Raw genomic sequence first — 17,066 nt, forward strand, 5'->3', positions numbered from 1 at the left:
ACCGTTTTGTTGGCCCACAGCATATTGTCTGGAAAAAATATAAGGCGAAAAAGCTGAAATGTTCAAACGAATCATTAATAACAATATACTTTGCCACCTATAACACAAAGCTGACACACATTGTTGTCTTTAAATATATATAATGTCTGTTTTCAGCATTCTTTTTAATTGAAAAATATTAAAATAGCCCCTGCATACTTTTCAGAATGTGGCCCCGGTGGAAAAAGTTTAGACACCTCTGATTTAAAATATTAAAAGCTTTCATATTAAAAATAAAATGAGTTAGTTAGTTAATTAATTATTTAGAAAATCTAAATAATACTAATGTATTAATTAATTAATTAATTAGTAAAATTACAAAAACAATAATAAACACTGTTGAATGTTTAACCGAACATCAATATTTTCATGCAGGCAGAATTTTTTATAAAATAGGTTATTCAGTTGTTGTTGTTGGTTTTTTTTTTCTCCAAAATAAAACAATATCAAAATGGCCCTCGCATACTTTGACTTTTTAGTATGCGGCCCCTGATGGAAAAAGTTTGGACACCCCTCATCTAAAATATCAAAAAGTTTTTGAATTAAAAATAAAATGAGTTAGTTTGTTAGTTAATTAATTAATTAGAAAATATAAATAATACACATGTATTAATTAATTAATGAATTAATTAATTTGTAAAATTAAAACAACAATAATAAACACTGTTGAATGTTTAACTGAACATCAATATTTTCATGCAGGCAGAATTTTTTATACAATAGGTTATGCAGTTAAACAATTATAATATTTTTATTATCATTATTCTATTCTTACAGGGGGAAAAAAACAACAACAGTAAAAATGTAAGAAAAAAGAGCAAAACAAATCTGACTTTAATGAGAAAAAACTAAAATGTTCTAACTAATAGTAAATAATAATATACTTAGTCATCTACTGTATAACACAGAGTTGACCCAAAGTTTTGTCTTTTATACATAAAAGACATTTTATGTATAAAAATATACATAAAATAAACATAGTATGTTATTTATCTTTTCTTTTTTTTTTCAAAATAAAAAAATATCAAAATGGCCCTTGCATACTTTGACTCTTTAGTACGCGGCCCCTGATGGAAAAAGTTTGGACACCCCTGCTTTAAGAGGAAATAATATATTTCATGATGTCACCCAAACTACACACGCTCATGCAGACACGCAAGCAGACCTTAACCTCCTGTCAGGTTTTTTTTTTTTTTAAGGCTGATGCTGATATATGAGCTTTGCGCCGTGACGTTGATGCTCTGATGTAAGCATGGCGTCGCCTTCAGGGTGATGTACGAGCGTTGGGGTTAGGGGAAAAGAAGAAAAAGAAGCTGTAGCTCCTGAGAAGCTAGGGCCACATTCTCCGCTTTTGTAGTATTAATACATCTGTAAAAATAGCTTAGGTCGGTTTCATCCTAATAAAACACATTGTAAAACATATTTGTATTGTGTGTGTGATTGTACTACTACGGTTTCATACTCTTATTAAGGGTTCAAGGTTCAAATAGTTTATTGTCATGTGCACATTAGAAACATGTTTACAATGAAATTCTGTCTTTGTTGTCCACATTAGACCACTAATTAAATAGTTTAAATAAGTAATAAATACAAATATTTTATTAAAAAAAACATAAATACATACATTTGCAGAGAAGTTAAAAATGTGCATATTGTGTAAAAGTGTACAGAAAAACACACACACACACACACACACACACACACACACACACACACACACACACACACACACACACACACACACACACACACACACACACACACACACACACACACACACACACACATATATATATATATATGGTAACACTTTAGTATGGGGAACATATTTTAAGTAACAAAGACTTAATTTAGAGTAATTAGGAAACATATAAGGGCTAGGGTTAGGGTTAGGGTTACTAATAAGCAATAATTCTCAGGTTATTGAGGGAAGTCTCTTAGTTAATGGCTTACTGGTTGTATAATAAGGCCATGCCGAATAAGGCATTAATAAGTACCTAATAATGACTAATTAAGAGCCGATATGTTACTAATTTGCATGTTAATAAGCAACTAATTAATGGTGAATATGCTCCCCATACTAAAGTGTTATCATATATATATATATATATATATATATATATATATATATATATATATATATATATATATATATATATATATATATATATATATATATATATATATATATATATATATATATATGTATACTGTATATATATATATATATATATGTATACTGTATATATATATATATATATATATATATATATATATATATATATATATATATATATATATATATATATATATACTGTATATATATATATGTACATATATATATTTATGTATATATATACATGTATAAAGAAATACAAATGTTTTGTATACTGTATATATATATATATATATATATATATATATATATATATATATATATATATATATATATATATATATATATATACATATATGTATACTGTATATATATATATATATATATATATATATATATATATATATATATATATATATATATATATATATATATATATACTGTATATATATATATGTACATATATATATTTATGTATATATATACATGTATAAAGAAATACAAATGTTTTGTAAAAAAAAAAAAAGTACATGTGCAGAGAAGGTGACAATGTGCATATTGTGTAAACGTGTACAGAAAACACACTCACACACACACATATAAAGAAATACAAATATTTTGTAAAAAATAAATACATAGATGTGCAGAGAAGGTGACAATGTGCATATTGTGTAAGAAAAAGGAGAAACCAAGAAATACAAATATTTTCTAAAAATATAGAAAATAATAATAATAAAAAATAATGTGCAGAGAAGGTGACAATGTGCATACTGTGTAATTTAAAAAAAAAAGAAATACAAATATTTCGTTAAAAATTACAAAAATAAATAATACATGTGCAGAAAAGATGACAATGTGCTTATATTTTCTAAAATAAACAAATAAATAACTAAATTCATGTGCAGAGAAGGTGACAATGAGCATAATGTGTAAAAAAAGGGGGAAAAAATAAGTCCAAATATTTTCTTAGATAAATAAATCCATCGGCAGAGAAAGTAACAATGTGCATATTGTGTAAAAGAAAAAAAAGACATCCAATATTTTATTGAATACATAAATACATGTGCAGAGAAGGTGACAGTGTGCATATTGTGTACTGATATTCATGACCCTGTTCTTCTCTGTGTCCAGTCTGCGCCGTGAGGGCTACACCATGCAGGTGAATGTCAACGACTACCTGGACATCTACTGTCCCCACTACAACGACAGCCAGCGCATGGTGGGCACCAGCGAGCAGTACGTGCTCTACATGGTCAGTTACCGTGGTTACAGGAGCTGTGACCCCCAGATGGGCTTCAAGAGGTGGGAGTGCAACCGACCCCACGCCCCCCACGCGCCCATCAAGTTCTCGGAGAAGTTCCAACGCTACAGCGCCTTCTCGCTGGGCTACGAGTTCCACGTCGGACAGGAGTATTACTACATATGTAAGTGGAATCGAACGCAGATAGGGATGGGCGATACGGCCTAATATCAATATCGCAATATATATTGCAGCCTCATGCGATAACAATATATATATATGTATACATCACAAGATATTATTTAGTATATAAAATATACAGAATTATAAAAAAATGGGTTACAAAAGCTCCTAATTTGGCCGTTAATGAATGCAGTAACATATTACGTAATTTCCGGGTATTATTATTAATGTATTTGCTAATTTACTGTTAATCTCTGGTTACTTTCTGTTGTGACATGTATCTATCTACACATCTAAAATTATTCTGTTGTTTGGGATACTTTACATTAGTTTTGGGTAGAGATGTCCGATAATATCGGCCTGCCGATATTATTGGCCGATAAATGCGTTAAAATGTAATATCGGAAATTATCTGTATGTTTTTTTTTATCATCGGTATAGTTTTTATTATGATTATTATTATTATTTTAATTTTTTTTATTAAATCAACATAAAAAACACAAGATACACTTACAATTAGTGCACCAACCCAAAAAAACCTCCCTCCCACATTTACACTCATTCACACAAAAGGGTTGTTTCTTTCTGTTATTAATATTCTGGTTCCTACATTATATATATTAATATATATCAATACAGTCTGCAAGGGATACAGTCCATAAGCACACATGGTTGTGCGTGCTGCTGGTCCACTAAAAGTACTAACCTTTAACAGTTAATTTTACTCATTTTCATTAATTACTAGTTTCTATGTAACTGTTTTTATATTGTTTTACTTTCTTTTTTATTCAAGAAAATGTTTTTAATTTATTTATCTTATTTTATTTTATTAATGTTTTTTTAAAGTACCTTATCTTCACCATACCTGGTTGTTCAAATTAGGCATAATAATGTGTTAATTCCACGACTGTATATATCGGTTGATATCGGTATCGGTAATTAAAGAGTTGGACAATATCGGAATATCAGATAGCGGCAAAAAGCCATTATCGGACATCCCTAGTTTTGGGCGATACTACAAATTTGGGTATCAATCTGATACCACGGGCAGTATCGGTCATACCTAGGGATGTAACGACAAACAGTATCAATAATAACCGACGGAAAATATTAACATTTTAAATTAAAATGAGCGGAAAAAACGTGACCGATAACTGCTTCTTGATAAACTCACGGACTGACTGGCGCCAGCTCGCTAGCTTAAATGCTAAAATGGGAATAAGAGTGTGGAAGTTGCGTCCTCACAGTCCCACTGTCAGACACGGCACAGGAGCCAAGTGTGCAGGTTTTAACAAGGTTTTAATAAACATGGGTTTTTAACAAAAGTTTTCTCTCCTGAAGGACGCGACTTTGCAGCCACGTCCGTATCCTCTCTCCCCTCCTGCTCCCGGCCGCTTACTGTTAAAGACAACAGATGATTTGATTAACACGTACCACCTGTGAAATCTAATCACCTGCCAGCTGTGTCTCGCCGTCAGCACTGCCATGCTCCTGTTTGATGGTGCTCTGTCCTCAGCACCATAGACAGAGGCGGTGAGCTTTGCTCCTGCAGGCAGCGCTGGCCACATCTCCCTCCACAAAGAGATATTAATATTTAGATATTCAATTGTGCACATTGAACCTACAAGCTGTGCTCTCTTAGAACAGAGTGATCGTTCCATACTTTTTACGATGTATTCAAGGACTGTTGAACATAGTAGGACGTCATAACGCCCGCCAGAAATAGTAACTAATAATAAAAGATGTTATTTGTCACACACTTTTGATTTAAATAAACACATTAAAGTGATACAATACAAACCAATATTCAAAACAATAAACGTTTAGCCATTAAAACAGTTAAAATACAAAGACTAAAACATTATCAGTGAAGCACAAAGATAGTAGGTGTTCTACCAGAGTGTCTATGTATTTTAGTTAGTTAAAACAAAAAAAATGTTGGTAAAGATTTCCGGTTGTTAAGTACTTTTTGGGCACATTCAACAATACCACGATAATAGGGATAACCATGCTCTGTTTTGGTCATTATAACCGTGATATGAGATTTTCATATCGTTACATCCCTAGTCTGTCATGTCTGTTCATGTTTTTGTTTTGGCCATGTGTTTGTTTTTTGGACTCTTTTTAGTTCCTGGTTGCACTTCCTTGTTTGTTTGTTTCCATAGCAACTCATTAGTTTTCACCTGTCTTGTCACGCACCTGTTTCACGTTTTGAGTCACGCACCTGTTTTCACTGATCATGTCACTATTTAAATCTGTCTGTTTCTGTTGTTCGTCCTGGCGACCTCACACTATTTCATCACTCTGCTTCATGTCATGTCACAGTTCTTTGCCAAGTAAGTTTTGTTCATTTATGCCACAGTTAGTGTTTTTGTTTTATTGTTCATAGTTTCTGCCTTTGTGCAAGTTTTGTGTTTATACCCAAGTTTTGTATTTCCGCCATTGTGCGCGCCTTTTGTTTGCTTCCCTTTTTTGTAGTTTATTAGTGTTAAAATAAATAATCTATTTAAATTCACGCCTTGCCCGTGCCAATTTTCCGTTGCCTTCTGGAGAAACAAAACCCAAGAATCCAGTCTTGACATAGTCATACCAATGCTGATACCGTATTTTCCGGACCATAGGGCGCACCGGATTATAAGGCGCACTGCCGATGAATGGTCTATTTTTTATCTTTTTTCATACATTAGGCGCATTAAAGGAGTCATATTATTCTTATTTTTTTCTAAATGTAAAAACTTCCTTGTGGTCTTCATAACATGTAATGGTTGTTCTTTGGTCAAAATGTTGCATAGATTATGTTTTACAGATCATCTTCAAGCCGCTTTCTGACAGTCCCTTGCGGATGTGCCGTTTTGTGGGCGGTCTTATTTACGTGGCTCACCTTCGGCAGCGTCTTCTCTCCGTCATCTTTGTTGTAGCGGTGTAGCGTGCAAGGACGGGAGTGGAAGAAGTGTCAAAAGATGGCGCTAACTGTTTTAATGACATTCAGACTTTACTTAAATCAACAATGGAGCAGCATCTCCTCATCCGGAAACAACCACACGGCACCACACCAAATGTGTCCCGTGAAAGTCCGACCGAAACTCTAATAACTAAAGTTCCTTGGGTGAATAATGTAAACTCACTACACCGGTATGTTTTAGCGCTTTCATGGCGAGTTTACTGACAGATATAAGTAAGAACTTTACACTACTTTATATTAGAAATGGCACTAAAACATTTACTACTAAAACATTTTGAAAGATTTTTGAGAGCCGTGTGTAATGTTTAGAGATGTCCGATAATGGCTTTTTTGCCGATATCCGATATTGTCCAACTCTTAATTACCGATACCGATATCAACCGATAAGATATATACAGTCGTGGAATCAACACATTATTATGCCTAATTTTGTTGTGATGCCCCGCTGGATGCATTAAACAATGTAACAAGGTTTTCCAAAATAAATCAACTCAAGTTATGGAAAAAAATACCAACATGGCACTGCCATATTTATTATTGAAGTCACAAAGTGCATTGTTTTTTTTAACATGCCTCAAAACAGCAGCTTGGAATTTGGGACATGCTCTCCCTGAGAGAGCATGAGGAGGTTGGGGTGGGCGGGGCTGGGGGGGTTGGGGGGGAGGTAGGAGGTAACGGGGGGTGTATATTGTAGCGTCCCGGAAGAGTTAGTGCTGCAAGGGGTTCTGGGTATTTGTTCTGTTGTGTTACGGTGCGGATGTTCTCCCGAAATGTGTTTGTCATCTTGTTTGGTGTGGGTTCACAGTGTGGCGCATATTTGTAACAGTGTTAAAGTTGTTTATACGGCTACCCTCAGTGTGACCTGTATGGCTGTTGACCAAGTAGGCGTAGCATTTACTTTTGTGTGTGAAAAGCCGTAGATATTATCTGATTGGGCCGGCATGCAAAGGCAGTGCCTTTAAGGTTTATTGGCGCTCTGTTCTTCTCCCTACGTCCGTGTACACAGCGGCGTTTTAAAAAGTCATACATTTTACTTTTACGATATTACATTTTAAAGCATTTATCGGCCGATAATATCGGCAGTCCGATATTATCGGACATCTCTAGTAATGTTCTATATTTTCAATGGAACATTGTTGTGTTGTTTACTTGAGTCATACTGCAGTCTACACCTATCTCTTATGTGTGACGGCCATCTACTGGTCACACTTATCATTTCACCATGTACCAAATAAAATAGCTTCGAAATGATTAGGCCCACCGGGTTATAAGGCGCACTGTCGAGTTTTGAGAAAATGAAAGGATTTCAAGAGCGTCTTATAGTTCGAAAAATAGGGTAATCACCATATACTGATACTATACTTGGTATCGTTATTGTCGATATTTGTATTGATTATCTCACCCCTGTTTTCATTCAGAGCTTTAGCATAGCTGTTAGCGTACCTCAATGTATCCTCCTACAGTGTGTGGTGTAGCATCTTTAGCTATTTCTCGTCCTTCAGTGAAAATAATACTAATGCCGCTATGCAGGCGAAGATGAGTGACTCGCACTGTGGAGGGACGTTAGCCGCTGGCGAGGACTCCACATTGCTGGCAAATTTGCAGACACATCAAAAATGTGTCATCAACATCCATTATAACGACAGTATTTAAAACCCTTTTGTGGGCCAAATTGATATATTTTATATTGTATATCATCTATAATGCGCAACCCCTCAAACTATAGAACCATCAATCCTCCCACCTGTACATTTTCACTTATATCATCCTTTATCCCTACTTTTAATCGTCCTTATATATCAATCGTAATTGGACGCAGGCACAACTTAGCAGCAACAGAACCAATGTTGTGATTCTGGTCAGGAGCAAACTGCTGAGCCAGCATTATTAATTCATTGTGAACAACATTATGGTAAGTGGAACATGCAGTCTAAAAAAAGTTTTTAAAAAATGCCGGTATCTCCAATTAGAAGTGGGCTAACAATTCATGCGGCTGTAGGCAAACTCATGGTGTAGTTTACATTAACTCCACATGATGGTTGTAGCTGCATTCGAAGTAATTTTTTTGCTGATGGGTTGAAACTCATGCGTGTTAAACTGGTGGTACTATTGTTTACAATCAACTCATCAGCACTAATAATGCTGGCTCAGCAGTTTGCTCTTTTGCTATTATTTGGTTCTGTTGTTGTTGGGTTCAGAGCGCTACATTTTCCTTGTTACTTTCTCATGCATACCAGATCATTATTAAAGTCAACCCAGTGCTTTTGAGTGTTTTGAAAAGTCCTCTATAGATCAAATGTATTATTATTATTATTTGATTTTTTTTAGTTACGCAGTCATTCCTCGCCACACTGCACTTCAAATATTGTGGCTTCAGCACATTGCAGATTATTTTTTATTTTTAAACCATATTCTTCAACATTTTTGGCCTAAATTAAGCATAAAAATGGCTAAATTAACTAGAAATATCATTACTACAGTAGTATTGTCCACCAGAGTAGACCAAACCACCCTCTTGCAGCATTACTGTACTGCAGGGGTGTCCAAACTTTTTCCAGCAAGGGCCGCATACAGAAAAGTTGAAGGCTCTCGGGGCCACTTTGTACTTTTTTTTTGTACATCAAGACCCGAAAACCTTGTACATGCCAGTTATTATTAGTTGTTTTTATTTTGCATGATTTCCTGTCCAGCAATCTTATTTTTTGTTCCACGTCCTTTTTCGCGACCTCAACATTGTACCTTTACACTTCATGCGTCTCTTTTCCATTTGTGCACCTGCCTTTCTCTGGTAAAGAAGACTTGTTTACTGCACTTGCCTGCCGTCTCTGCATCCCGGAGTGCCAAACGTAACAAAAACTAATACAATGTAGTTGAATCAATTATTCTTATTACTATTCTTTATCAATATTAGTATGATTATTACATTTTAAGGCTTAGCACACTCAAAATCTTACCATTACCATTGTTTTCTGCACTTACCTGCCGTCTCTGCATACATAAAACGAAACGTAACAAAAAACTAGTGCAATGTAGTTGAATCAATTATTCATCTTATAATTAATCTCTATCAATACTTATTATTATTAATATTTTGCTTTCGCAAACTCAAAATCTTACCATGTCTTGCAAGCAATGTTTACATATGTTCATCAAACACCATGTAAAAGACGCACAGGTCAACAGCAATTTTGGTTTTCAGGTCCCATTTTGGGGGAATATGGTCTGGTTCCATTTTTCCTAAGCACAAATTGTATTTTGTCGGTGTCGCGGGCCAATTAAAAACGAGCTGCGGGCCGCAAATGGCCCCCGGGCCACACTTTGGACACCCCTGCTGTACTGGATTAAAAGAGTGTAAAGGTGCCTAAAGGTGTTATTTCACATCCAGAGGGCTCTCATAATGTTGAAAAATGTATTTAGAAGATGATACACAGGTTTTTTTTATGCTCTAGCTATAAAAAAAAAATTAGATTTATAATTAATGATTCCTACATTGCATAAATATACATCTTTAATTTATTTTTAAATCGACTTATACAAACAGTATAGGCTTGCAAGAAATTGTCAAATACAAAATAGCTTGGCATGATGGCAAACAATACCCAAAGGAATTCAACAAAATAAGCTTACAAAAAGGAAAATAAATGCACATCAAAAGTAAAAAGTAATTTAACATGCAAAAAAATAAATAAATGCAATGCAAATAAAAGTAACAAACACCAGAATCCAAGCTAACCCTATTTGAGAATATTTTCATAGCAAGAACTTAAAGGCCTACTGAAATGATTTTTTTTTATTTAAACGGGGATAGCAGATCTATTCTACGTGTCATACTTGATCATTTCGCGATATTGCCATATTTTTGCTGAAAGGATTTAGTATAGAACAACGACGATAAAGATTGCAACTTTTGGTATCTGATAAAAAAAGGCTTGCACCTACCGGAAGTAGCGTGACGTAGTCAGTTGAACATATACGCAATGAAGTGAGAGAGATTCGGACTGAGAAAGCGACAATTTCCCCATTAATTTGAGCGAGGATGAAAGATTTGTGGATGAGTAAAGTGCAAGTGAAGGACTAGTGGGGAGTTGAAGCTATTCAGATAGGGAAGATGCTGTGAGAGCCGGGGGTGACCTGATATTCAGCTGGGAATGACTACAACAGTAAATAAACACAAGACATATATATACTCTATTAGCCACAACACAACCAGGCTTATATTTAATATGCCACAAATTAATCCTGCATAATAACACCTGCGTGTTTGTTATGCTAGCTCCTAGCTCCTCTGCTAGCTCCTAGCTCCATAGAACACGCCAATACAATTCAAACACCTGATCAACACACACAATCACTCAGCCCAAAAGACCGTTCACCTAACCCAAGGTTCATAAAGCTTATATATTTTAAAAAAGTTACGTACGTACGCAAAAAAAAGCCAAAGCTGCATACTCACAGTAGCATGTCTGCGTCTTTGTCATCCAAATCAAAGTAATCCTGGTAAGAGTCTGTGTTGTCCCAGTTCTCTACAGGCGTCTGTGTATCCAAGTCAAAAGTCCTTCTGGTTAGAGTCTCTGTTATCCGAGTTCTTCCATCTTGACTGCATCTTTCGGGAATGTAAACAAAGAAGCGCCGGCTGTGTACTGTTGTGGCTGACTACGTTCGAAAAATACGTCCATTTCGCACCGACAACTTTCTTCTTTGCTTGCTCGGCTTCCTTCTCCATAATGCAATGAACATGATTGAAACAGATTCACGAACACAGATGTCCAGAATACTGTGGAATTATGAAATGAAAACAGAGCTTTTTCGTATTGGCTTCAATGTGGAAGGCATACCCGTGTTCGCCGGGCTACGTCACGCGCATACGTCATCCTCAGAGGCGTTTCGAACCGGAAGTTTAGCGGCAAATTTAAAATGTCACTTTATAAGTTAACCCGGCCGTATTGGCATGTGTTATAATGTTAAGATTTCATCATTGATATATAAACTATCAGACTGCGTGGTCGGTAGTAGTGGGTTTCAGTAGGCCTTTAAAAACCTGTTTACTGCCTTCAAAACACTTCTAGACATGAAATAACACCCTTTAGTCACCTTTACAATCCAATAGAGCAGTGCTGCCTGAGGCAGAGCCAATCAGTGGCCACGATACTGAAACGCATGCTCTGATTGGTACTGGTCTGTTGTATTGATGTTTTTTAAGTTCATTTTGCCATTTTTATGCTTGAAATTGCTCAATGTAGGGCAAAAATGTAGTAGATTTTTTTTTTCCCCAAATGCAATATTTGAAGCGACTCTCGAGTCTGGTAAAAGTCTCTCTACAGTTATTGCCTGGTTCCAGTTAATATCCCTTATTGCAGTTTAGGTAAATAAACATTTGATTATAGATATGTTACGGTGTACTTTCTTTTTCAAAAATGTATTTACCATTTATAATTGACAGTATGGGTACTAAAAGTCTGGTACTGAGAGGATTCATATGGCCCTATTCATCGCGGTTTACCTGACACGTGAAACGTGACGACTTGGGGGGTGCACTATCCACTTTAGCCGCCAGGTGGCAGTACAGTGTTGAATATTTTGAAATGTGTTTTGTGGAAATTCCAACTTTGACCACAGCGTCAGTTGCTATGTAGAGTGGCGTTTTCCATAATTTTCAGCAGACAGCATTGCAAAATGATTCTCTCGCAAGATTGGGCCTTATGAATTTCTTCTGTAACAATTTCCTTATTACAGGCAACTTATAGTATGTCGATGTGAAAATTGACGTTCATTTTTTTATTTCTACTTTTCACAGCCACGCCCACCCATCACCACGGCCGCAGCTGCCTGAGACTACGCGTGTACGTCTGTTGCGCCATAGGTGAGTCTCGTCACTTGGACCTGTTTTACTCCCACAATGCTGGACCCATCTGGACACTGTGAGACACACAGCTGCTGAGGTCCCCACAGGGCGACACACACGAACACACTTGGTTGGAAACACCTGCTGGGTTTGACCTGGTGGAGAACCTATTGGGGTTGGGATCGCACACACACACACACACACACACACACACACACACACACACACACACACACACACACACACACACACACACACACACACACACACACACACACACACATTCTGACATACGCAGTCAAAAAGTTGTGTTATTAAAACCGAAACTACATGTGTGAACACTTACAAGACATAAGGGATAGCACATAATTTTGGTTTATTGACATGGTTATCCTTCATTTGTGCATTTTTTTAGATTTATGTATAGATATCATATTTTATATTATCCAAAAAAAGCTGCTTTGCTAATTTTACTATATGTTTTGACTACAATAACAATGTCATACATACGCAAATCTTTCTTCTGGCGGTGAACAATCTAACAAAATTAAACAGGTGCATTGTGTTAGTTGTTGCGGTAGATGTCAGGTTAAAAATGCCATGCTTTTATTTTGAAGCCTACTTTGCACTAAAAAATCACTGCTTGCATGTTTTAATGCTGTGTATAAATTGAATGTGACACACCCAACACGTGTTTTTTTTTATATATCTTTAAAAAACTGTTTTTTTTCACGATAATAAACATATTTAAACATTTCAATACAAATCATATGGCTCTTACGTTGCCAGAACAATATTATTTATATATATATATATATATATATATATATATATATATATATATATATATATATATATATATATATATATATATATATATATATATATATATATATATATATATATATATATATATATATATATATATCCATTTTCTACCGCTTGTCCCTTTCGGGGTCGCGGGGGGTGCTGGACGGAAGGTACACCCTAGACAAGTCGTTACCTCATATATATATACACTACCGTTCAAAAGTTTGGGGTCACCCAAACAATTTTGTGGAATAGCCTTCATTTCTAAGAACAAGAATAGACTGTCGAGTTTCAGATGAAAGTTCTCTTTTTCTGGCCATTTTGAGCGTTTAATTGACCCCACAAATGTGATGCTCCAGAAACTCAATCTGCTCAAAGGAAGGTCAGTTTTATAGCTTCTGTAACGAGCTAAACTGTTTTCAGATGTGTGAACATGATTGCACAAGGGTTTTCTAATCATCAATTAGCCTTCTGAGCCAATGAGCAGACACATTGTACCATTAGAACACTGGAGTGATAGTTGCTGGAAATGGGCCTCTATACACCTATGTAGATATTGCACCAAAAACCAGACATTTGCAGCTAGAATAGTCATTTACCACATTAGCAATGTATAGAGTGTATTTCTTTAAAGTTAAGACTAGTTTAAAGTTATCATCATTGAAAAGTACAGTGCTTTTCCTTCAAAAATAAGGACATTTCAATGTGACCCCAAACTTTTGAACGGTAGTGTGTATATATGAGGTAGCGACTTGTCTAGGGTGTACCCCGCCTTCCGTCCATGTACAGCTGAGATAGGCTCCAGCACCCCCCGCGACCCCGAAAGGGACAAGCGGTAGAAAATGGATGGATGGATGCATATATATATATATATATATATATATATATATATATATATATATATATATATATATATATATATATATATATATATATATATATATATATATATATATATATATATATATATATATATATATATATATATATGTGTGTGTATATATATGTATGTATATGTATATATATATATATATATATGTGTATATATATGTATATATATGTATATGTATATATATATATATATATATATATATATGTATGTGTGTGTATATATATATATATATATATATATGTATATATATGCAGTATGTATATGTGTATATATATATTTATTTATTTATTTCTTCTGGTGGCTAACAATCTAACAAAATTAAATAAGTGCATTGTGCTAGTTGTAGAATTCAATTTAAAATGGCCATGCTTTTATTTTGAAGCCTGAACAGGAAGTCACAGTGTGCATGTTGTAATACTGTGTAACTAGAGCAGGGGTCACCAACGCGGTGCCCGCGGGCACCAGGTCGCCCGTAAGGACCAGATGAGTCACCCACGGGCCTGTTGTAAAAAAAAAAAAAAAATTTAAAAAAATTAAAAAAAAAATTTTTTTTAAATTTTTTATTTTTTATTTTATTTTTTTAAAAATTAAATCTACATAGAAAAACACAAGATACACTTTCAATCAGTGCATCAACCCAAACAACCTCCCTCCATGCACACTCATCCACACCCACTCACACAAAAGGGGTTATTTCTTTCTGCTACCAATATTCTGGTTCCCACAACATAGACAACACATCTGCAAGGGACACAGTCCCTGAAGCACACATAATTGTATAGGCTGCTGGTCCACTAACATTTTCATTAATTACTATTTTTTATGTAATTATTTTTATATTGTTTTACTTTCTTTTTTATCCAAGAAAATGTTTTTTATTTATTTCAACAGACCAGGTTGTCAATGAAATTAGATTTCTTTAAAGGGTTTTTAAAACCAGGTCCAGTCCAGATAATGTCCAAGTCGGACTCAGCAACACACACCTTCATTCACGACACAGAAAACAATTAGGGAACACAACAGATTGCATATAATTTATAAACAAAATTACATTTTCAAAATAAACATTTATGTACAGTCCAGATTATGTCCAGGTCACTCAAATTAGGGAACACAACAACAGATATCATATAATCTATAAACATAATTATACTTTCAAAATAAGCCTTTGAGGACTTCTCATCTTTTTTTAAATGTTTTTTGCCATCATTATCGTTTTCAACCATGTAACTTTCTAAAGTTAGAAAATACTGAATAAATGTTTTAAAGAGAGTAATACTAAGTGAATATCTGTTTTTGGCCTTAAAAATAAACATTTTACGGAGTACTATAATTAAATTGACTAAATCATGATTGTCAATGAACTCTCCTAAAATAACAGAAACCACATTAAGCTTCATAAACAAACCAATGCTTAAACACATTTTTTCAACTTCCACCCAAAACAAAGACACAATATGACAATACCAAAACAAATGCAGGGTGGATTCAGACTCCTGACAACAAAATCGGCAATCATCTGACTCTGTCATATTCCATCATTTTAACATTTTCCCTGTGGGCAAGAAGTTATAAATAATTTTAATTTGAAAATAACGATTTTGCACATCGATAGTAGTTTTATAGATTAGTTTGAATATGGCATCCCATGGCAACGGGCAGTCAAAAAAGTCCTCCCATTTTCCATATGTGTTGTATGGGGCAGCCTTCAAAGATTTCTTTATTAAATAAAAATTAAATATTTTTCTATTTATTTTAGTTCCTTTTTGCCAACTAGAATTTCTTATTAGAGGTTTACAAACTAATAATTTAGTAGTTCCATAATTAATTATTTGTTTCCATCTTTTCCCAATTACTCCAGTTAGTTGATAAAATGAAAAGCTTGAGCAAGCATCACCATACATAGCTCTAAATTCATCATACTTCATAATTTTACCATTCTCAGTGATAATATCATTGACAAAAATGATTCCTCTTTCAAACATATTTTTCCAAAAGAAAGGCTTTCCATCTATTACAATATTAGAGTTCATCCATATTATCTGCTGCAAAATAGCGTCTCTTTTTTCTGGCACATAAAATTAAAAACACCACTATGAGTGGATTGTTTCCTTTATGAACCCCGCCATGTTTCCCAGCAGACTCTCTACATAAGAAAAATGGGAGGGGATCACTTGTAAAAAAGGATACAATTTCTTTTGATACAGTACATGTTTTTTGTCCAAAAGGACATTTGTGTACCACTCAATGTACCACTCAATGTTCCAAATACATCTTTGGAACAATTGATGCTTTTAAAGACAGACACATAGCTTCAAGGTTGAGAAGTTTCAGGCCCCCATATTCATACTCTTTGTACAAAACCTTTCTTTTAATCTTTTCTGGTTTGCCGTTCCAGACAAAATCGAAGACCCTCCGCTCATAAATCTTAAAAAAGTTTTGTGATGGAGCTGGTAATGACAAAAACAAATAAATAAATTGAGGAATAATTAACGAGTTGGCAATAGACATTTTACCATACAATGTCCGAAAGATTAAGAAGGTTCCGCAAACAATGAGGAAAAATCTTATCTTTGTGAATCAGCCTTTTCTGACATGAACTTCATCAAGAACAAACACAGAACACGCCTCACTGATGCACATCTGCAAGACTCACTCAGAGTTGCAGTGTCAAGTTACACACCAGAGTACAACACACTAGTTAACAGCATGCAATGCCAGGCTTCCCACTAACTGACAAAGAAACAGATAAAAGATTTGGTATCCAGTTCAAAGTGTGACATGATTTAAAAATTTGAGAGTTTACTTTTGTATTTTACATGAGTTATTATTTGTACAAACATGGTGCAAATTAATTCATGATTTGTTAAAAAATGTTAGTGGCTAGCTAGTTAAAATGGGATATTGTGATTTCACAAGACTGTCTTAGAAGTGATCATTTGAAAATGTTCAATTTGAAAAATGTGCACTTAGAGAAAATAT

The 17,066-nt window shown here is 34.6% G+C and overlaps 1 protein-coding gene across 4 annotated transcripts in view; it reads left to right on the forward strand.

Moving 5' to 3' along the window:
* The window catches only part of efna3b (ephrin-A3b), a 485,232-nt gene that overhangs the window by 367,948 nt on the left and 100,218 nt on the right, over positions 1-17,066 (forward strand). For all 4 annotated transcript variants that reach the window (XR_009822187.1, XR_009822188.1, XM_062029942.1 and 1 more), the window contains 2 exons: positions 3,287-3,579; positions 12,335-12,400. Coding sequence is in view for 2 of the 4 variants with exons in the window: in XM_062029942.1 (XP_061885926.1) it covers positions 3,287-3,579; positions 12,335-12,400 (359 nt within the window). In the remaining 2 variants the exon portion in view is untranslated. The remainder of the gene's footprint in view (positions 1-3,286; positions 3,580-12,334; positions 12,401-17,066) is intronic.

This window comes from Entelurus aequoreus, linkage group LG20 (assembly GCF_033978785.1).
Source record: "Entelurus aequoreus isolate RoL-2023_Sb linkage group LG20, RoL_Eaeq_v1.1, whole genome shotgun sequence".
Classification (NCBI taxonomy): domain Eukaryota; kingdom Metazoa; phylum Chordata; class Actinopteri; order Syngnathiformes; family Syngnathidae; genus Entelurus; species Entelurus aequoreus.